The 24022-nt window shown below is 47.4% G+C and overlaps 1 protein-coding gene across 1 annotated transcript; it reads right to left on the minus strand.

Annotated features, from left to right (window-relative positions):
* Positions 1-435: 435 nt before the first annotated feature.
* Positions 436-23037, minus strand: LOC126302622 (uncharacterized). The gene is made up of 2 exons (XM_049991740.1): positions 22725-23037; positions 436-1247 (listed from the first exon to the last, which is right to left on the minus strand). The coding sequence occupies exons 1-2, from the start codon at positions 23035-23037 to the stop codon at positions 436-438; spliced, it is 1125 nt and encodes a 374-aa protein (XP_049847697.1).
* Positions 23038-24022: the final 985 nt, after the last annotated feature.

A 24022-nucleotide genomic window follows, 5' to 3' on the forward strand; every position in this document is an offset into this window, starting at 1 on the left:
AAATCGCCCCCCAATATCAAGATCGCAGGATTTTTTCGTAAAAGGTAAATCAGATCCTCTTTATAAAAACGAGACCTTTCCTGCCGCTTGCTAGAACCAGAGGGGGCGTAAATGTTAACCAAGGTCGTGTCAAATAACCGACAACCAATGCCCCGTCCCGAGTCTAAAAGCTCAATTTCGGTAACGGGGATACCGTCACGAATTAGGAAAGCAGTACCTGCAGAAAACTCAGGTGCAAAATTTATAATAGTGCGAAAACCAGGAACAAACAGGTGTGCAACGGAGACTTCCTGCAGGAAAACAATATCAGCTGCAGAGTCATAAATAAACTGCTGCAGAGACGCTAACTTCAGAGCAGATTGAATGCCATTTATATTTAAGGTAATAAACGTGTACGCCTGCAACATCAACCAAAAAATGGGAAATGAACCCAAATTACACCACACTAGAAGCAACTACATCCATATCATCAACATCAGACATGGCAGAGGGTGATTGTCCAGAATCAACGGAATCAGAGTCGTCCTTCGCATGCTTATGTTTCTTCCGCACCGCGTGGAGATTGGGGGGCACTTTCACCCGACGACGTATCTGATGCACACCAGATTCAAGAGCAGGCGGAGTGGGGGGTTCGAGATCAGGCACGTCAACCAAAGCGTCCGAAGGATTAGCAGGGCGAGAGGAGTCCGAAGGAGGAGCCATCAAGGGGAAAACTGCATCAGGAACATCGGCACCGGTTTCAGAATGTGTAGGTATTGGAAGTGTAGGAGGTGGTAAGATAGGTTTGGAGTCTGCTGATGCGGAGCGCGCAGTTCTAGGAGCGGTTTTCCGACAAACAGCCGTCTCCATCGAAGTGTCGTCAACATGTTGTGATGCCTGTGGCGGTGGGGATGTCAACAACACCTCGACCGAATGTTGTGGCTCTTGCGCCGACGGCATGGCAGCAAGTTTGACGTCATCAGGCAAAGCAGGAGAGACAGCGGGAACAGATTCCGAAACAGGCATGGGAGATTCTGGAATTCTCTCATCAGATTCGCAAACCGGCTGCGAAACAGCAGCTTCGTCATCAGTGCTACCGGTATCACTAGCACGACGGCGTTTGTTGTTGGAAACAGACGGAATCGGTATAGGAGCAGCCGATACGTCTGGGCGAGTGGGTAGCGGAGGAAAACCTGCATCAGGGGAGGGTGACACCTGTTGTGAAGAAGCTACTGCAGGAGGCAGATAGGAAACAGTGGAGGAAGCTGCTGGCACAAGATCGGTAACCGTTAATTTGCGGCGCTGTGCTAGGCCATTTTTAAGCACAAATACCCGCTTAGGGCAATTAGCTCGAACATGACCATGTTCATTACATAGGAAACATGTACCAAGCTGCCCCTCATAAGTAAGATGTACACGATAACCACATACAATCAGATGGGACGGTATATTAGACTTAATATGCATTTCAACTGATCTGACACCATTATAACATTGCAGCTTATGTTGTGCAGACCAACGTTCATTTCGAATTGACCGAACAGTACCATAACCAAGCAAAGCTTCCTTAAGATAGCTGTTGTCAACTTCAGGGGGTAAATTACAAACCCGAACTGTGGTATACGTAATTTCAGCATTTGAGACAGTAACACTGCTAACAGAACCATCCCTATGACGGAACGACACTTGCTCACCATGTTTAAGTAATATCTTATCCAGCAAAACCGGGTTCAACAATTTCACAAAAAAGCAGTATAATTCTGTATCAAAATACGCCGTATGTACCTGGTCCGATGTAATGCCAATCGTGTCCACAATCCATTCGTGAATTTCCAACGATGTCGGTTGGACATTCCTGGTAGCCTTGTTAAACTGAAAACTGAGAGTACACTTCCGCGGAAACAACCGGGAAGCCATAACAATTAATTAATGCGGCAGAAGCCGCAATACAACGCAAGACACAAAACAAACACTAGGGCAAAGAAACAACGAAAAACAGAAGACAAAGAAACGTCACACACAGAAGGTAAATATTCACAACCCGAGGGTAACGGCGGATCGAATACACAGCACGTCCGATCGCTGTCGCGTCTCAAGCGGAACTACCGAAACTGTATTTACCAACTGAGCTACGCCCCATGCACGAGCAAACTGCGATATTCCCCATTCTTTGCGACTCAGATGCGCACGGACACGATGGTTGTTGGTTTGTAGCGGTGAAGGGAGCAGAGTACAAAGGCGCGGACCCGTTCATATACACAAAAGTACCAAGTAGTTTCGATGCTCTGGTATTACAAATGCAAATTCCGTCTGTTTTTAACGTCTTAAATTGAAAGAGCCGTCACAAATTGCTACGTTTTCACTCCTTGACGACAATCATACAGCACCTGAGGTAACAAACACATCTCGAGCCCCATTGTGCACTCCATTATTCATGCCAACTCAGTGCCTCGCTCTTTACTACTGTGTACCAATCTTGTCGTCCAACAGCAAAACACTGGGCCACAACAAGTTTCCGCGTCTCCATTGCACTGCGCATACTACGAAACGCTCCCCAAACTTGGCACTCACCCTCGCAGCCGACTTTTCCGACTTTCCACGACGCTCACGCTAGTGACAGCATTATTTATAGTTCGACGTCGCGCCAAAGCGAATGAGCACATTTCGCCTACGGCTTAGGCCGCCCTCCTAGTGTGGCTGCTCGGTGTCTGCAGGCAGCGAGGGTCTGCAAGCTTCCTGTGTTCGCACCTATGTCACCTGTGCTTGCTTGTCAGAGACAGACTATCGCAAAACATACAACTCACTCCATGAATTGATTGCTACGGCATCTGTTATCAGCAGTCACAACTAGCAACACCAGTAGCAGCTGACTGCACGCAAAGAATAGGAATGTGCAGTGGGATTTACGTGAACTCAGCGCAAGGCAGATCTTTCCGACATAGGCTTGAGAATCTTACGGGAACACTTGTACTGTTTCTAAATGAAGTGTAGGCGTGGGAGGAGGGTGCTTCCTGCGCACTAATAACAGCACGCTTGTCAATTGTGGATGCTAATCATTCGCTTGTATCTTCCTAGACACATCTGCTGGTTGTGAATTATTCCACTTGCATGGCAAGGTGCGCATGTAGGTGTGTTAAAAATTCTGGAGGCACTGGGTATTGATCCCAGTACCTCTCGCATACTAAGCGTGCGCTCTACCATCTGAGCTACGCCCGCCCCCCAAAAACTAATGGTGCTACATACAGCCATATAGACGACACAGACCCTTGCACTCCCATTATTCAGCAGACAAACACTACTCTCTATGTATCCGTTAGGGTGTCTTTCAGGTTTCGTGCATTCTGTATCGAATCGTAGTTGGCCACAATGAAAGTGGCACGTATAACGTCGAAAATAGAATTCGGACACCGCTCTGAGTAAGACCAACGTGTTGTCCACCCTCTAGACTTCAATGAGGTTAAGCCGCGATACCTAAGACAGATCTGCACTCGATGACACCTCGATAACAGCCGGTCCCCACACTTACATCTTGCTCTCCTTACGTCAGTATACATCATAAAAGTCTGTGACGCTGGCTTTGCAACATCTTGCGTGCCTTTAGGTTCGCCGCGACCAACACTTACCATGCACTGACCACAAAAATGGAGGCGCCGCGGCTTCAACCCTGGACCTTTCACATGCCAAGCGAACGCTCTACCAACTGATCTACGCCCCATGCACGAGCAAACTGCGCTATTCCCCATTCTTTGCGACTCAGATGCGCACGGACACGATGGTTGGTTGGTTTGTAGCGGTGAAGGGAGCAGAGTACAAAGGGGCGGACCCGTTCATATACACAAAACTTCCAAGTAGTTTCGATGCTCTGGTATTACAAATGCAAATTCCGTCTGTTTTTAACGTCTTAAATTGAAAGAGCCGTCACAAATTGCTCCGTTTTCACTCCTTGTCGACAATCATACAGCACCTGAGGTAACAAACACATCTCGAGCCCCATTGTGCACTCCATTATTCATGCCAACTCAGTGCCTCGCTCTTTACTACTGTGTACCAATCTTGTCGTCCAACTGCAAAACACTGGGCCACAACAAGTTTCCGCGTCTCCATTGCACTGCGCATACTACGAAACGCTCCCCAAACTTGGCACTCACCCTCGCAGCCGACTTTTCCGACTTTCCACGACGCTCACGCTAGTGACAGCATTATTTATAGTTCGACGTCGCGCCAAAGCGAATGAGCACATTTCGCCTACGGCTTAGGCCGCCCTCCTAGTGTGGCTGCTCGGTGTCTGCAGGCAGCGAGGGTCTGCAAGCTTCCTGTGTTCGCACCTATGTCACCTGTGCTTGCTTGTCAGAGACAGACTATCGCAAAACATACAACTCACTCCATGAATTGATTGCTACGGCATCTGTTATCAGCAGTCACAACTAGAAACACCAGTAGCAGCTGACTGCACGCAAAGAATAGGAATGTGCAGTGGTATTTACGTGAACTCAGCGCAAGGCAGATCTTTCCGACATAGGCTTGAGAATCTTACGGGAACACTTGTACTGTTTCTAAATTAAGTGTAGGCGTGGGAGGAGGGTGCTTCCTGCGCACTAATAACAGCACGCTTGTCAATTGTGGATGCTAATCATTCGCTTGTATCTTCCTAGACACATCTGCTGGTTGTGAATTATTCCACTTGCATGGCAAGGTGCGCATGTAGGTGTGTTAAAAATTCTGGAGGCACTGGGTATTGATCCCAGTACCTCTCGCATACTAAGCGAGCGCTCTACCATCTGAGCTACGCCCGCCCCCCAAAGACTAATGGTGCTACATACAGCCATATAGACGACACAGACCCTTGCACTCCCATTATTCAGCAGACAAACACTACTCTCTATGAATCCGTTAGGGTGTCTTTCAGGTTTCGTGCATTCTGTATCGAATCGTAGTTGGCCACAATGAAAGTGGCACGTATAACGTCGAAAATAGAATTCGGACACCGCTCTGAGTAAGACCAACGTGTTGTCCACCTTCTAGACTTCAATGAGGTTAAGCCGCGATACCTAAGACAGATCTGCACTCGATGACACCTCGATAACAGCCGGTCCCCACACTTACATCTTGCTCTCCTTACGTCAGTATACATCAAATCAGTCTGTGACGCTGGCTTTGCAACATCTTGCGTGCCTTTAGGTTCGCCGCGACCAACACTTACCATGCACTGACCACAAAAATGGAGGCGCCACGGCTTGAACCCTGGACCTTTCACATGCCAAGCGAACGCTCTACCAACTGATCTACGCCCCATGCACGAGCAAACTGCGCTATTCCCCATTCTTTGCGACTCAGATGCGCACGGACACGATGGTTGGTTGGTTTGTAGCGGTGAAGGGAGCAGAGTACAAAGGCGCGGACCCGTTCATATACACTAAACTTCCAAGTAGTTTCGATGCTCTGGTATTACAAATGCAAATTCCGTCTGTTTTTAACGTCTTAAATTGAAAGAGCCGTCACAAATTGCTCCGTTTTCACTCCTTGTCGACAATCATACAGCACCTGAGGTAACAAACACATCTCGAGCCCCATTGTGCACTCCATTATTCATGCCAACTCAGTGCCTCGCTCTTTACTACTGTGTATCAATCTTGTCGTCCAACTGCAAAACACTGGGCCACAACAAGTTTCCGCGTCTCCATTGCACTGCGCATACTACGAAACGCTCCCCAAACTTGGCACTCACCCTCGCAGCCGACTTTTCCGACTTTCCACGACGCTCACGCTAGTGACAGCATTATTTATAGTTCGACGTCGCGCCAAAGCGAATGAGCACATTTCGCCTACGGCTTAGGCCGCCCTCCTAGTGTGGCTGCTCGGTGTCTGCAGGCAGCGAGGGTCTGCAAGCTTCCTGTGTTCGCACCTATGTCACCTGTGCTTGCTTGTCAGAGACAGACTATCGCAAAACATACAACTCACTCCATGAATTGATTGCTACGGCATCTGTTATCAGCAGTCACAACTAGCAACACCAGTAGCAGCTGACTGCACGCAAAGAATAGGAATGTGCAGTGGGATTTACGTGAACTCAGCGCAAGGCAGATCTTTCCGACATAGGCTTGAGAATCTTACGGGAACACTTGTACTGTTACTAAATTAAGTGTAGGCGTGGGAGGAGGGTGCTTCCTGCGCACTAATAACAGCACTCTTGTCAATTGTGGATGCTAATCATTCGTTTGTATCTTCCTAGACACATCTGCTGGTTGTGAATTATTCCACTTGCATGGCAAGGTGCGCATGTAGGTGTGTTAAAAATTCTGGAGGCACTGGGTAATGATCCCAGTACCTCTCGCATACTAAGCGAGCGCTCTACCATCTGGGTATTGATCCCAGTACCTCTCGCATACTAAGCGAGCGCTCTACCATCTGAGCTACGCCCGCCCTCCCGAAGACTAATGGTGCTACATACAGCCATATAGACGACACAGACCCTTGCACTCCCATTATTCAGCAGACAAACACTACTCTCTATGTATCCGTTAGGGTGTCTTTCAGGTATCGTGCATTCTGTATCGAATCGTAGTTGGCCACAATGAAAGTGGCACGTATAACGTCGAAAATAGAATTCGGACACCGCTCTGAGTAAGACCAACGTGTTGTCCACCCTCTAGACTTCAATGAGGTTAAGCCGCGATACCTAAGACAGATCTGCACTCGATGACACCTCGATAACAGCCGGTCCCCACACTTACATCTTGCTCTCCTTACGTCAGTATACATCATATCAGTCTGTGACGCTGGCTTTGCAACATCTTGCGTGCCTTTAGGTTCGCCGCAACCAACACTTACCATGCACTGACCATAAAAAATGGAGGCGCCGCGGCTTGAACCCTGGACCTTTCACACGCCAAGCGAACGCTCTACCAACTGAGCTAATCCCCAGGCACGAGCAAACTGCGCTATTCCCCATTCTTTGCGACTCAGATGCGCACGGACACGATGGTTGGTTGGTTTGTAGCGGTGGAGGGAGCAGAGTACAAAGGGGCGGACCCGTTCATATACACAAAACTTCCAAGTAGTTTCGATGCTCTGGTATTACAAATGCAAATTCCGTCTGTTTTTAACGTCTTAAATTGAAAGAGCCGTCACAAATTGCTCCGTTTTCACTCCTTGTCGACAATCATACAGCACCTGAGGTAACAAACACATCTCGAGCCCCATTGTGCACTCCATTATTCATGCCAACTCAGTGCCTCGCTCTTTACTACTGTGTACCAATCTTGTCGTCCAACTGCAAAACACTGGGCCACAACAAGTTTCCGCGTCTCCATTGCACTGCGCATACTACGAAACGCTCCCCAAACTTGGCACTCACCCTCGCAGCCGACTTTTCCGACTTTCCACGACGCTCACGCTAGTGACAGCATTATTTATAGTTCGACGTCGCACCAAAGCGAATGAGCACATTTCGCCTACGGCTTAGGCCGCCCTCCTAGTGTGGCTGCTCGGTGTCTGCAGGCAGCGAGGGTCTGCAAGCTTCCTGTGTTCGCACCTATGTCACCTGTGCTTGCTTGTCAGAGACAGACTATCGCAAAACATACAACTCACTCCATGAATTGATTGCTACGGCATCTGTTATCAGCAGTCACAACTAGAAACACCAGTAGCAGCTGACTGCACGCAAAGAATAGGAATGTGCAGTGGTATTTACGTGAACTCAGCGCAAGGCAGATCTTTCCGACATAGGCTTGAGAATCTTACGGGAACACTTGTACTGTTTCTAAATTAAGTGTAGGCGTGGGAGGAGGGTGCTTCCTGCGCACTAATAACAGCACGCTTGTCAATTGTGGATGCTAATCATTCGCTTGTATCTTCCTAGACACATCTGCTGGTTGTGAATTATTCCACTTGCATGGCAAGGTGCGCATGTAGGTGTGTTAAAAATTCTGGAGGCACTGGGTATTGATCCCAGTACCTCTCGCATACTAAGCGAGCGCTCTACCATCTGAGCTACGCCCGCCCCCCAAAGACTAATGGTGCTACATACAGCCATATAGACGACACAGACCCTTGCACTCCCATTATTCAGCAGACAAACACTACTCTCTATGTATCCGTTAGGGTGTCTTTCAGGTTTCGTGCATTCTGTATCGAATCGTAGTTGGCCACAATGAAAGTGGCACGTATAACGTCGAAAATAGAATTCGGACACCGCTCTGAGTAAGACCAACGTGTTGTCCACCCTCTAGACTTCAATGAGGTTAAGCCGCGATACCTAAGACAGATCTGCACTCGATGACACCTCGATAACAGCCGGTCCCCACACTTACATCTTGCTCTCCTTACGTCAGTATACATCAAATCAGTCTGTGACGCTGGCTTTGCAACATCTTGCGTGCCTTTAGGTTCGCCGCGACCAACACTTACCATGCACTGACCACAAAAATGGAGGCGCCACGCCTTGAACCCTCGACCTTTCACATGCCAAGCGAACGCTCTACCAACTGATCTACGCCCCATGCACGAGCAAACTGCGCTATTCCCCATTCTTTGCGACTCAGATGCGCACGGACACGATGGTTGGTTGGTTTGTAGCGGTGAAGGGAGCAGAGTACAAAGGCGCGGACCCGTTCATATACACTAAACTTCCAAGTAGTTTCGATGCTCTGGTATTACAAATGCAAATTCCGTCTGTTTTTAACGTCTTAAATTGAAAGAGCCGTCACAAATTGCTCCGTTTTCACTCCTTGTCGACAATCATACAGCACCTGAGGTAACAAACACATCTCGAGCCCCATTGTGCACTCCATTATTCATGCCAACTCAGTGCCTCGCTCTTTACTACTGTGTATCAATCTTGTCGTCCAACTGCAAAACACTGGGCCACAACAAGTTTCCGCGTCTCCATTGCACTGCGCATACTACGAAACGCTCCCCAAACTTGGCACTCACCCTCGCAGCCGACTTTTCCGACTTTCCACGACGCTCACGCTAGTGACAGCATTATTTATAGTTCGACGTCGCGCCAAAGCGAATGAGCACATTTCGCCTACGGCTTAGGCCGCCCTCCTAGTGTGGCTGCTCGGTGTCTGCAGGCAGCGAGGGTCTGCAAGCTTCCTGTGTTCGCACCTATGTCACCTGTGCTTGCTTGTCAGAGACAGACTATCGCAAAACATACAACTCACTCCATGAATTGATTGCTACGGCATCTGTTATCAGCAGTCACAACTAGCAACACCAGTAGCAGCTGACTGCACGCAAAGAATAGGAATGTGCAGTGGGATTTACGTGAACTCAGCGCAAGGCAGATCTTTCCGACATAGGCTTGAGAATCTTACGGGAACACTTGTACTGTTACTAAATTAAGTGTAGGCGTGGGAGGAGGGTGCTTCCTGCGCACTAATAACAGCACTCTTGTCAATTGTGGATGCTAATCATTCGTTTGTATCTTCCTAGACACATCTGCTGGTTGTGAATTATTCCACTTGCATGGCAAGGTGCGCATGTAGGTGTGTTAAAAATTCTGGAGGCACTGGGTATTGATCCCAGTACCTCTCGCATACTAAGCGAGCGCTCTACCATCTGGGTATTGATCCCAGTACCTCTCGCATACTAAGCGAGCGCTCTACCATCTGAGCTACGCCCGCCCTCCCGAAGACTAATGGTGCTACATACAGCCATATAGACGACACAGACCCTTGCACTCCCATTATTCAGCAGACAAACACTACTCTCTATGTATCCGTTAGGGTGTCTTTCAGGTATCCTGCATTCTGTATCGAATCGTAGTTGGCCACAATGAAAGTGGCACGTATAACGTCGAAAATAGAATTCGGACACCGCTCTGAGTAAGACCAACGTGTTGTCCACCCTCTAGACTTCAATGAGGTTAAGCCGCGATACCTAAGACAGATCTGCACTCGATGACACCTCGATAACAGCCGGTCCCCACACTTACATCTTGCTCTCCTTACGTCAGTATACATCATATCAGTCTGTGACGCTGGCTTTGCAACATCTTGCGTGCCTTTAGGTTCGCCGCGACCAACACTTACCATGCACTGACCACAAAAAATGGAGGCGCCGCGGCTTGAACCCTGGACCTTTCACACGCCAAGCGAACGCTCTACCAACTGAGCTAATCCCCAGGCACGAGTAAACTGCGCTATTCCCCATTCTTTGCGACTCAGATGCGCACGGACACGATGGTTGGTTGGTTTGTAGCGGTGGAGGGAGCAGAGTACAAAGGGGCGGACCCGTTCATATACACAAAAGTTCCAAGTAGTTTCGATGCTCTGGTATTACAAATGCAAATTCCGTCAGTTTTTAACGTCTTAAATTGAAAGAGTCGTCACAAATTGCTCCGTTTTCACTCCTTGACGACAATCATACAGCACCTGAGGTAACAAACACATCTCGAGCCCCATTGTGCACTCCATTATTCATGCCAACTCAGTGCCTCGCTCTTTACTACTGTGTACCAATCTTGTCGTCCAACTGCAAAACACTGGGCCACAACAAGTTTCCGCGTCTCCATTGCACTGCACATACTACGAAACGCTCCCCAAACTTGGCACTCACCCTCGCAGCCGACTTTTCCGACTTTCCACGACGCTCACGCAACGCTCACGCTAGTGACAGCATTATTTATAGTTCGACGTCACGCCAAAGCGAATGAGCACATTTCGCCTACGGCTTAGGCCGCCCTCCTAGTGTGGCTGCTCGGTGTCTGCAGGCAGCGAGGGTCTGCAAGCTTCCTGTGTTCGCACCTATGTCACCTGTGCTTGCTTGTCAGAGACAGACTATCGCAAAACATACAACTCACTCCATGAATTGATTGCTACGGCATCTGTTATCAGCAGTCACAACTAGCAACACCAGTAGCAGCTGACTGCACGCAAAGAATAGGAATGTGCAGTCGGATTTACGTGAACTCAGCGCAAGGCAGATCTTTCCGACATAGGCTTGAGAATCTTACGGGAACACTTGTACTGTTTCTAAATGAAGTGTAGGCGTGGGAGGAGGGTGCTTCCTGCGCACTAATAACAGCACTCTTGTCAATTGTGGATGCTAATCATTCGCTTGTATCTTCCTAGACATATCTGCTGGTTGTGAATTATTCCACTTGCATGGCAAGGTGCGCATGTAGGTGTGTTAAAAATTCTGGAGGCACTGGGTATTGATCCCAGTACCTCTCGCATACTAAGCGAGCGCTCTACCATCTGGGTATTGATCCCAGTACCTCTCGCATACTAAGCGAGCGCTCTACCATCTGAGCTACGCCCGCCCCCCAAAGACTAATGGTGCTACATACAGCCATATAGACGACACAGACCCTTGCACTCCCATTATTCAGCAGACAAACACTACTCTCTATGTATCCGTTAGGGTGTCTTTCAGGTTTCGTGCATTCTGTATCGAATCGTAGTTGGCCACAATGAAAGTGGCACGTATAACGTCGAAAATAGAATTCGGACACCGCTCTGAGTAAGACCAACTTGTTGTCCACCCTCTAGACTTCAATGAGGTTAAGCCGCGATACCTAAGACAGATCTGCACTCGATGACACCTCGATAACAGCCGGTCCCCACACTTACATCTTGCTCTCCTTACGTCAGTATACATCATATCAGTCTGTGACGCTGGCTTTGCAACATCTTGCGTGCCTTTAGGTTCGCCGCGACCAACACTTACCATGCACTTACCACAAAAAATGGAGGCGCCGCGGCTAGAACCCTGAAGCTATCACATGCCAAGCGAACGCTCTACCAACTGAGCTACGCCCCATGCACGAGCAAACTGCGCTATTCCCCATTCTTTGCGACTCAGATGCGCACGGACACGATGGTTGGTTGGTTTGTAGCGGTGAAGGGAGCAGAGTACAAAGGGGCGGACCCGTTCATATACACAAAACTTCCAAGTAGTTTCGATGCTCTGGTATTACAAATGCAAATTCCGTCAGTTTTTAACGTCTTAAATTGAAAGAGTCGTCACAAATTGCTCCGTTTTCACTCCTTGACGACAATCATACAGCACCTGAGGTAACAAACACATCTCGAGCCCCATTGTGCACTCCATTATTCATGCCAACTCAGTGCCTCGCTCTTTACTACTGTGTACCAATCTTGTCGTCCAACTGCAAAACACTGGGCCACAACAAGTTTCCGCGTCTCCATTGCACTGCACATACTACGAAACGCTCCCCAAACTTGGCACTCACCCTCGCAGCCGACTTTTCCGACTTTCCACGACGCTCACGCTAGTGACAGCATTATTTATAGTTCGACGTCACGCCAAAGCGAATGAGCACATTTCGCCTACGGCTTAGGCCGCCCTCCTAGTGTGGCTGCTCGGTGTCTGCAGGCAGCGAGGGTCTGCAAGCTTCCTGTGTTCGCACCTATGTCACCTGTGCTTGCTTGTCAGAGACAGACTATCGCAAAACATACAACTCACTCCATGAATTGATTGCTACGGCTTCTGTTATCAGCAGTCACAACTAGCAACACCAGTAGCAGCTGACTGCACGCAAAGAATAGGAATGTGCAGTGGGATTTACGTGAACTCAGCGCAAGGCAGATCTTTCCGACATAGGCTTGAGAATCTTACGGGAACACTTGTACTGTTTCTAAATTAAGTGTAGGCGTGGGAGGAGGGTGCTTCCTGCGCACTAATAACAGCACGCTTGTCAATTGTGGACGCTAATCATTCGCTTGTATCTTCCTAGACACATCTGCTGGTTGTGAATTATTCCACTTGCATGGCAAGGTGCGCATGTAGGTGTGTTAAATATTCTGGAGGCACTGGGTATTGATCCCAGTACCTCTCGCATACTAAGCGAGCGCTCTACCATCTGAGCTACGCCCGCCCCCCCCCCCCCCCCCCGAAGACTAATGGTGCTACATACAGCCATATAGACGACACAGACCCTTGCACTCCCATTATTCAGCAGACAAACACTACTCTCTATGTATCCGTTAGGGTGTCTTTCAGGTATCGTGCATTTTGTATCGAATCGTAGTTGGCCACAATGAAAGTGGCACGTATAACGTCGAAAATAGAATTCGGACACCGCTCTGAGTAAGACCAACGTGTTGTCCACCCTCTAGACTTCAATGAGGTTAAGCCGCGATACCTAAGACAGATCTGCACTCGATGACACCTCGATAACAGCCGGTCCCCACACTTACATCTTGCTCTCCTTACGTCAGTATACATCATATCAGTCTGTGACGCTGGCTTTGCAACATCTTGCGTGCCTTTAGGTTCGCCGCGACCAACACTTACCATGCACTGACCACAAAAAATGGAGGCGCCGCGGCTTGAACCCTGGACCTTTCACACGCCAAGCGAACGCTCTACCAACTGAGCTAATCCCCAGGCACGAGCAAACTGCGCTATTCCCCATTCTTTGCGACTCAGATGCGCACGGACACGATGGTTGGTTGGTTTGTAGCGGTGAAGGGAGCAGAGTACAAAGGCGCGGACCCGTTCATATACACAAAAGTTCCAAGTAGTTTCGATGCTCTGGTATTACAAATGCAAATTCCGTCTGTTTTTAACGTCTTAAATTGAAAGAGCCGTCACAAATTGCTCCGTTTTCACTCCTTGTCGACAATCATACAGCACCTGAGGTAACAAACACATCTCGAGCCCCATTGTGCACTCCATTATTCATGCCAACTCAGTGCCTCGCTCTTTACTACTGTGTATCAATCTTGTCGTCCAACTGCAAAACACTGGGCCACAACAATTTTCCGCGTCTCCATTGCACTGCGCATACTACGAAACGCTCCCCAAACTTGGCACTCACCCTCGCAGCCGACTTTTCCGACTTTCCACGACGCTCACGCTAGTGACAGCATTATTTATAGTTCGACGTCGCGCCAAAGCGAATGAGCACATTTCGCCTACGGCTTAGGCCGCCCTCCTAGTGTGGCTGCTCGGTGTCTGCAGGCAGCGAGGGTCTGCAAGCTTCCTGTGTTCGCACCTATGTCACCTGTGCTTGCTTGTCAGAGACAGACTATCGCAAAACATACAACTCACTCCATGAATTGATTGCTACGGCATCTGTTATCAGCAGTCACAACTAGCAACACCAGTAGCAACTGACTGCACGCAAAGAATAGGAATGTGCAGTCGGATTTACGTGAACTCAGCGCAAGGCAGATCTTTCCGACATAGGCTTGAGAATCTTACCGGAACACTTGTACTGTTACTAAATTAAGTGTAGGCGTGTGAGGAGGGTGCTTCCTGCGCACTAATAACAGCACGCTTGTCAATTGTGGATGCTAATCATTCGCTTGTATCTTCCTAGACACATCTGCTGGTTGTGAATTATTCCACTTGCATGGCAAGGTGCGCATGTAGGTGTGTTAAAAATTCTGGAGGCACTGGGTATTGATCCCAGTACCTCTCGCATACTAAGCGAGCGCTCTACCATCTGAGCTACGGCCGCCTCCTTGAAGACTAATGGTGCTACATACAGCCATATAGACGACACAGACCCTTGCACTCCCATTATTCAGCAGACAAACACTACGCTCTATGTATCCGTTAGGGTGTCTTTCAGGTTTCGTGCATTCTGTATCGAATCGTAGTTGGCCACAATGAAGGTGGCACGTATAACGTCGAAAATAGAATTCGGACACCGCTCTGAGTAAGACCAACGTGTTGTCCACCCTCTAGACTTCAATGAGGTTAAGCCGCGATACCTAAGACAGATCTGCACTCGATGACACCTCGATAACAGCCGGTCCCCACACTTACATCTTGCTCTCCTTACGTCAGTATACATCATATCAGTCTGTGACGCTGGCTTTGCAACATCTTGCGTGCCTTTAGGTTCGCCGCGACCAACACTTACCATGCACTGACCACAAAAAATGTAGGCGCCGCGGCTTGAACCCTGGACCTTTCACACGCCAAGCGAACGCTCTACCAACTGAGCTAATCCCCAGGCACGAGCAAGCTGCGCTATTCCCCATTCTTTGCGACTCAGATGCGCACGGACACGATGGTTGGTTGGTTTGTAGCGGTGAAGGGAGCAGAGTACAAAGGGGCGGACCCGTTCATATACACAAAAGTTCCAAGTAGTTTCGATGCTCTGGTATTACAAATGCAAATTCCGTCTGTTTTTAACGTCTTAAATTGAAAGAGCCGTCACAAATTGCTCCGTTTTCACTCCTTGTCGACAATCATACAGCACCTGAGGTAACAAACACATCTCGAGCCCCATTGTGCACTCCATTATTCATGCCAACTCAGTGCCTCGCTCTTTACTACTGTGTATCAATCTTGTCGTCCAACTGCAAAACACTGGGCCACAACAAGTTTCCGCGTCTCCATTGCACTGCGCATACTACGAAACGCTCCCCAAACTTGGCACTCACCCTCGCAGCCGACTTTTCCGACTTTCCACGACGCTCACGCTAGTGACAGCATTATTTATAGTTCGACGTCGCGCCAAAGCGAATGAGCACATTTCGCCTACGGCTTAGGCCGCCCTCCTAGTGTGGCTGCTCGGTGTCTGCAGGCAGCGAGGGTCTGCAAGCTTCCTGTGTTCGCACCTATGTCACCTGTGCTTGCTTGTCAGAGACAGACTATCGCAAAACATACAACTCACTCCATGAATTGATTGCTACGGCATCTGTTATCAGCAGTCACAACTAGCAACACCAGTAGCAGCTGACTGCACGCAAAGAATAGGAATGTGCAGTCGGATTTACGTGAACTCAGCGCAAGGCAGATCTTTCCGACATAGGCTTGAGAATCTTACCGGAACACTTGTACTGTTACTAAATTAAGTGTAGGCGTGTGAGGAGGGTGCTTCCTGCGCACTAATAACAGCACGCTTGTCAATTGTGGATGCTAATCATTCGCTTGTATCTTCCTAGACACATCTGCTGGTTGTGAATTATTCCACTTGCATGGCAAGGTGCGCATGTAGGTGTGTTAAAAATTCTGGAGGCACTGGGTATTGATCCCAGTACCTCTCGCATACTAAGCGAGCGCTCTACCATCTGAGCTACGGCCGCCTCCCTGAAGACTAATGGTGCTACATACAGCCATATAGACGACACAGACCCTTGCACTCCCATTGTTCAGCAGACAAACACTACTCACTATGTATCCGTTAGGGTGTCTTTCAGGTTTCGTGCATTCTGTATCGAATCGTAGTTGGCCACAATGAAAGTGGCACGTATAACGTCGAAAATAGAATTCGGACACCGCTCTGAGTAAGACCAATGTGTTGTCCACCCTCTAGACTTCAATGAGGTTAAGCCGCGATACCTAAGACAGATCTGCACTCGATGACACCTCGATAACAGCCGGTCCCCACACTTACATCTTGCTCTCCTTACGTCAGTATACATCATATCAGTCTGTGACGCTGGCTTTGCAACATCTTGCGTGCATTTAGGTTCGCCACGACCAACACTTACCATGCACTGACCACAAAAAATGGAGGCGCCGCGGCTTGAACCCTGGACCTTTCACACGCCAAGCGAACGCTCTACCAACTGAGCTACGCCCCATGCACGAGCAAACTGCGCTATTCCCCATTCTTTGCGACTCAGATGCGCACGGACACGATGGTTGGTTGGTTTGTAGCGGTGAAGGGAGCAGAGTACAAAGGCGCGGACCCGTTCATATACACAAAAGTTCCAAGTAGTTTCGATGCTCTGGTATTACAAATGCAAATTCCGTCAGTTTTTAACGTCTTAAATTGAAAGAGTCGTCACAAATTGCTCCGTTTCCACTCCTTGACGACAATCATGCAGCACCTGAGGTAACAAACACATCTCGAGCCCCATTGTGCACTCCATTATTCATGCCAACTCAGTGCCTCGCTCTTTACTACTGTGTACCAATCTTGTCGTCCAACTGCAAAACACTGGGCCACAACAAGTTTCCGCGTCTCCATTGCACTGCGCATACTACGAAACGCTCCCCAAACTTGGCACTCACCCTCGCAGCCGACTTTTCCGACTTTCCACGACGCTCACGCTAGTGACAGCATTATTTATAGTTCGACGTCGCGCCAAAGCGAATGAGCACATTTCGCCTACGGCTTAGGCCGCCCTCCTAGTGTGGCTGCTCGGTGTCTGCAGGCAGCGAGGGTCTGCAAGCTTCCTGTGTTCGCACCTATGTCACCTGTGCTTGCTTGTCAGAGACAGACTATCGCAAACATACAACTCACTCCATGAATTGATTGCTACGGCATCTGTTATCAGCAGTCACAACTAGCAACACCAGTAGCAGCTGACTGCACGCAAAGAATAGGAATGTGCAGTGGGATTTACGTGAACTCAGCGCAAGGCAGATCTTTCCGACATAGGCTTGAGAATCTTACGGGAACACTTGTACTGTTTCTAAATTAAGTAGGCGTGGGAGGAGGGTGCTTCCTGCGCACTAATAACAGCACGCTTGTCAATTGTGGATGCTAATCATTCGCTTGTATCTTCCTAGACACATCTGCTGGTTGTGAATTATTCCACTTGTATGGCAAGGTGCGCATGTAGGTGTGTTAAAAATTCTGGAGACACTGGGTATTGATCCCAGTACCTCTCGAATACTAAGCGAGCGCTCTACCATCTGAGCTACGCCCGCCACCCCGAAGACTAATGGTGCTACATACAGCCATATAGACGACACAGACCCTTGCACTCCCATTGTTCAGCAGACAAACACTACTCACTATGTATCCGTTAGGGTGTCTTTCAGGTTTCGTGCATTCTGTATCGAATCGTAGTTGGCCACAATGAAAGTGGCACGTATAACGTCGAAAATAGAATTCGGACACCGCTCTGAGTAAGACCAATGTGTTGTCCACCCTCTAGACTTCAATGAGGTTAAGCCGCGATACCTAAGACAGATCTGCACTCGATGACACCTCGATAACAGCCGGTCCCCACACTTACAACTTGCTCTCCTTACGTCAGTATACATCATATCAGTCTGTGACGCTGGCTTTGCAACATCTTGCGTGCATTTAGGTTCGCCACGACCAACACTTACCATGCACTGACCACAAAAAATGGAGGCGCCGCGGCTTGAACCATGGACCTTTCACACGCCAAGCGAACGCTCTACCAACTGAGCTACGCCCCATGCACGAGCAAACTGCGCTATTCCCCATTCTTTGCGACTCAGATACGTTCGGACACGATGGTTGGTTGGTTTGTAGCGGTGAAGGGAGCAGAGTACAAAGGCGCGGACCCGTTCATATACACAAAAGTTCCAAGTAGTTTCGATGCTCTGGTATTACAAATGCAAATTCCGTCTGTTTTTAACGTCTTAAATTGAAAGAGCCATCACAAATTGCTCCGTTTTCATTCCTTGACGACAATCATACAGCACCTGAGGTAACAAACGCATCTCGAGCCCCATTGTGCACTCCATTATTCATGCCAACTCAGTGCCTCGCTCTTTACTACTGTGTACCAATCTTGTCGCCCAACTGCAAAACACTGGGCCACAACAAGTTTCCGCGTCTCCATTGCACTGCGCATACTACGAAACGCTCCCCAAACTTGGCACTCACCCTCGCAGCCGACTTTTCCGACTTTCCACGACGCTCACGCTAGTGACAGCATTATTTATAGTTCGACGTCGCGCCAAAGCGAATGAGCACATTTCGCCTACGGCTTAGGCCGCCCTCCTAGTGTGGCTGCTCGGTGTCTGCAGGCAGCGAGGGTCTGCAAGCTTCCTGTGTTCGCACCTATGTCACCTGTGCTTGCTTGTCAGAGACAGACTATCGCAAAACATACAACTCACTCCATGAATTGATTGCTACGGCATCTGTTATCAGCAGTCACAACTAGCAACACCAGTAGCAGCTGACTGCACGCAAAGAATAGGAATGTGCAGTGGGATTTACGTGAACTCAGCGCAAGGCAGATCTTTCCGACATAGGCTTGAGAATCTTACGGGAACACTTGTACTGTTTCTAAATTAAGTGTAGGCGTGGGAGGAGGGTGCTTCCTGCGCACTAATAACAGCACGCTTGTCAATTGTGGATGCTAATCATTCGCTTGTATCTTCCTAGACACATCTGCTGGTTGTGAATTATTCCACTTGCATGGCAAGGTGCGCATGTAGGTGTGTTAAAAATTCTGGAGGCACTGGGTATTGATCCCAGTACCTCTCGCATACTAAGCGAGCGCTCTACCATCTTTTTTTTTTTTGTTTATTAGAGCAGTGCTCTACCACTGAGCTAATTTTTTTTTAACCACTTTTGTTTCTCATTTTTTTAAAGCCAGATATCCTAGCCACTTTTCCTTTAGTCTGGCGCCTTGGACCGCTTTTTATTGTTTTTTATAAGGATGCATATCAGGAGGCGCATGACGGGGACAAAGAGGGCAGGGGTCAAAGAACTCGAGGCCTGGCCACGATGCCCCCACCATCACTCCCACCGAATTGCTCCTTCAGTGCATTTTAATTGTTATAGAAAAGCGGGTATAGTCGTGTATATTTTTCGCCTGCTCTCTTTATTGTGGTAAGGAGCACTGATTGTACGACATCTGGGGGTGAGATCCCATTGCAAAGCCGTCATTCGAGTTTTCAGTCAACAGACATTCGAGTAAGAAACATGTGATTATACTGCAATATACAGCGAGCATTTATGAGACACTTATTTGGGGGCAGACGTAACATGAATGGATAAAAGAAGAGGCATTTCCTTCATCTTGAACGTAGATTCATACTTCACTTCTTCATTACCCCTAAAATAGTACATTTAGTGTTAGACTGTGCGCTTTAACCAACACCTATTCGTTCGAATAAAATGATCAACATGTTTCCATACATTTTCCTGTGGTCTGCATATTGCTGAATGTTGCTGTACTCCATTTGCATAAAAAGCTTGAATTCCGTTTCGTCGTCACCACCTATTTTATTGATAATGTAATGGACAAACTGTCCCATTAACCAGTGTATTGCATTATTTTTGGTTTTCGGGTAATATTTAGTTTCAGGTCTGAAAAGCACCATAGGAGTAATGGAATTGGGTGACGTTCGTTGCAGTAGTGCAAGACTTTTCCTGAGCCAATGCCAATTGTTGAGATTTCCAGCACACGTAAATCTATGAATCACAGTGTCAACTAGGTTACATTTCTGACATAAGGGGGTTTCAGCTTTCCCAATTTTATAAAGCCGCTCGTTGGTGCTGACAATATTATTGACAGCTTTGTACCATGCCGTTACCACATCTGAATTGAGCCCGTTAAAACTAATATTCTCCCAAATTGCATCCCAGTTGTGACTCATATATGTCGTGGCAATTTTATTTTGTCCTTCATATTGTTGTCTTTGTCTCATGATATCTCTGGCTGTAATGTGCAGTGAAGTTCTGAGTTTCTCGTTAACATAGCTCAATTCTGTGTATAAGATCCTAACGTATCGCAGTCGGGGGTTAATTTTTTGTACGTCTGCCGGTGGTTGAAGGCTTTCTGGTTGGACACATTTAAACAATTGTGTAGTAATACTGCCGGGGTTGGCGTGAAATATGTTTAAAGACCTTTTTATGAAAAGCGCAGAAGTTTTATTGCGTATGTCCACCAGTCCGAGGCCTCCATTTCTAGGATGTAAAGTCGCAGTTCTTAGGTTAACCCTGAAGATTTCCCCCTTCCATAAGAAATTTGCAACCCTCGACATTATTTTCTGAGCTATCAACTTCGGCAAGGGAAAAACTTGTGCCATATAGAATGCCTTTGAGAGAATGCATAAGTTAATGAACCTGACCCTCTGAACCTGGTTCATAAGTCGTTGTGAGTTCTCAATAAGTCCCCCTTGAATCTTTGTTAAAACCTCTTTCCAATTGAGGGCTGTCATCCTCATTGGACATGCCGTCAGAATTGTCCCCAGGGTTTTATGTGTGGTAACTGACTTCGCCCAATCGATTTGTATCCGTTCAAGACCCCGCATTCCCAGGATTGTACTTTTATTTTCGTTTGTTGTCGCACCCGATGCGTGGCAGTAGTTTTGAAGAATGGCCCCTAGTCGAATTACATCATCTTGCCCTCTTATGACGACACCAACATCGTCAGCATAGGCTCTCACTACAGTTTTCCTGCCAGTTATAGTTATGCCATTTAACCTTTCATGAACACTTCTTAAAAAGGGCTCTAACGACACAACAAACAAAAACATAGATAATGGACTTCCCTGTGGGATGCCACGGTTTATTTGAATTTGCCGCGTCAGCTGACAGTTGACAGCTAATTTAGCGTTCTGACCAGTAGCAACGTTTTTTATAACATTAACTGTTTTGTGGACGAGTCCCATTTTTGTCAGTACCTCAAATAGGAAGCGGTGATTCACCGAGTCGAAAGCCTTAGTAAAATCTATAAAAAGTAAAGCATATTTGATATTAGAAACCGATGCTAAGGCGATGATGTCTCTATATTCAGAAATCGTATTAAAAATACTTCTATTTGCTGCACATGACTGATGTTGACTAATTAATTTGTCGGTCAGAGGGGAAAGTCTCTTTTTTAAAATCCTGCATACTATTTTGTAGTCAGAGTTTAAAAGTGAAATAGGGCGGTAATTGTTTAAACTTTTCGTCCCTTTGTTTTTCGGTAGAAGTACAATTTTGCTGTCTTTAAAATCTGCAGGTATCGTCTGCTCGTTAAAAATCTCATTGACAATGCATGTAAACGTGTCACCAATTAAAAACCAGAACTTTCTGTAAAATTCTACAGGGAGTCCGTCGGGTCCAGCAGATTTATTCATCGGGGACTTGGTTATTGTCTCACGAACCTCTTCGTTACTGACTTCAGAAATGATTTCGTCGTTTTCAGAACTTGTCAACTGTGGGGATAAAACACTGAGAAACTCTTGCAGAGACCCCTCGTGAGGTGGGCTGGAGGAACATAATGCATAGTAGTACTGGTATACTGCATTTATAATCTCCTTCTGAGACGTCAGTGTTGTCCCATTGGGGGTTTTAAGTTCACTAATAACAGTGCGTCGCCTATTCTTTGCATGCCGAAGCAGATGATATAAGGATGTTGTTTCATCATCTACCACCGACTTCGCCTTTGACTTCAGTTTTAAACCTTCCATCTGTTGTCGTTTAATGGCGAGTAATTTCGCTTTGGTGTGTCTGATGTCTTGTAATCTAATGGTTGACACGTTTGCCTGTTCATAGAGGTCTCGCAACAAACTGTAATAAAATTCCATACTGTTTTTTAACTCCCACGCTCTTTCTCTGCTGTATCTGATACACACTTTTCTCAGTCTCGGCTTTGCAACCTTAAGCCACCAGTCTAATACTGTGGGGTGCCTCTCGATCGATCGCAGACATAAGGTCCACGCATCCGATACCGCGTCTGCCAAATCTTGCTCTTTTAAGAGAGAAACATTTAGCTGCCACTGGTTCCTAAAAATCTGAATCGGCTGTGGAGCTAAATTAACGCACGCCTTCATACTGCAGTGGTCACTAAAATATACAGGTACGATTTCTGAATTTAGTAGACATCTTTCCAAGTTTTGGGAAACATAGATTCTGTCTATTCTACTGCGCGAAGACTGTGTTATATACGTATATTCAACCTTCGTTGGATATTTTAGTTCCCATGCGTCCTTTAGTTTTAGGTCGATTACTAGGCGTTTAAGTTCTAAAGAACCGTTAAAATGTGGTTGTTGATCTTTACGATTTAACACGCAGTTAAAATCACCGCCCATTATAAAACTGTTTGGGTTTCGACGTAATAAATATATAAGTTCCTCTTTATAAAATGCTGCCCTGTCCTGTCTATTACTATTTCCTGAGGGCGCGTATAAGTTAATCAATGTGGTACCTAAAACGTTAATACTAATTGCCCTTCCAGATTCCAACCGCTCCACTTGAGATACGGGAATCCCTTCCCTGAGCAGAACCGCTGTTCCTGTATGTGTGTCACAAGATACGTTAACAATTGCGTTGTATCCTGGTATTACAAATTCCGTCGTTACAACCTCCTGTAGCAAAGCGATATCGGTTCCAGAGTCATACAAAAATTCCTTGAGAGCAGCTAGCTTTAATGAGGTTCGAATTTTATTTATATTGATCGTTGTGATAGAGTATGCTTGCATCCCTAACTTGCAATTGGCCACGGACAAAGTTGGTCAAAAAAAAAAAAAAAAAAAACTGTTCTACTTTTGGTATGCTGAAATCCGGTTTAGAACTACAGTCATTCAGAACTTGGTAGCAGTCCTAGTAACACGGTCGCTAAACGTTAGTTTGTCTGCCATTGTCATCCCGCGCCTTAGTACTGAGGGGCTGTTCTACATTGAGTGTGTCAGGAGGCTCATCTGGAGCACCTTCTCTGACAATTTCATATCGTATATTTTTCTGTGATTTTACGTCCGACTTGTCCGCTTTTTGTTTGGCTTGGGTGCGAGAAACAGTAAGATTCGGTTGTGGTTTTAGCGTACGGCGGTGGACGCCCTGAAAACCCTGACCTGATTTTGTTGTGGCAACACTCGACGCGGCCGCTTCAGCAGCAGTGTCTAGAGAGACCTGGTTTGTAAACACTGCCTGCTGTTTACATGCTACCTTCGGTTGATGTGACGCTTGCGACGGTGTTTGCTTATTTTCCGGTTCAGGAGTAAACACTTTCACTTGTTTACACTCTGGTGCCGGTTGCTGTGCTGTTGCGGTGTCGCGGTGTTGTTGTTCTACCGCTTCCGCGAACTTCCCGTCGGTAAACAGCTGATTATCGTTGTTTACAGCTGGGCAAGTTGTCACTGCTTGGGGGACTTCTACTTTCTCGCTGTCGGCAGCTGCCGTTGCATTTTCTGGCAGTGAGCGAGATGTATCAGAAACTGCAATTAAATCTACTTGCATTTCGTCTTGGGGCACATGCAGATTTTCATCGCCAGCTTTCTGTTTACGTACAGCAGGAGATTGTCGGGAGGTGTCATCATCAGAATGATCATCTGTATGTTCAAGTGGTCGTTTCTTGGTTAGTACGTCTAACTCACGGGCAGAGGAATCACAATTGAAGCGTGTTACCAGGGGTGGAAAATCACTGCCTTCAACAGCAATAGTTCCAGTACTAAGTACAGGATCCGAACC

This window comes from Schistocerca gregaria, unplaced genomic scaffold (genome assembly GCF_023897955.1).
Source record: "Schistocerca gregaria isolate iqSchGreg1 unplaced genomic scaffold, iqSchGreg1.2 ptg000174l, whole genome shotgun sequence".
NCBI lineage: Eukaryota > Metazoa > Arthropoda > Insecta > Orthoptera > Acrididae > Schistocerca > Schistocerca gregaria.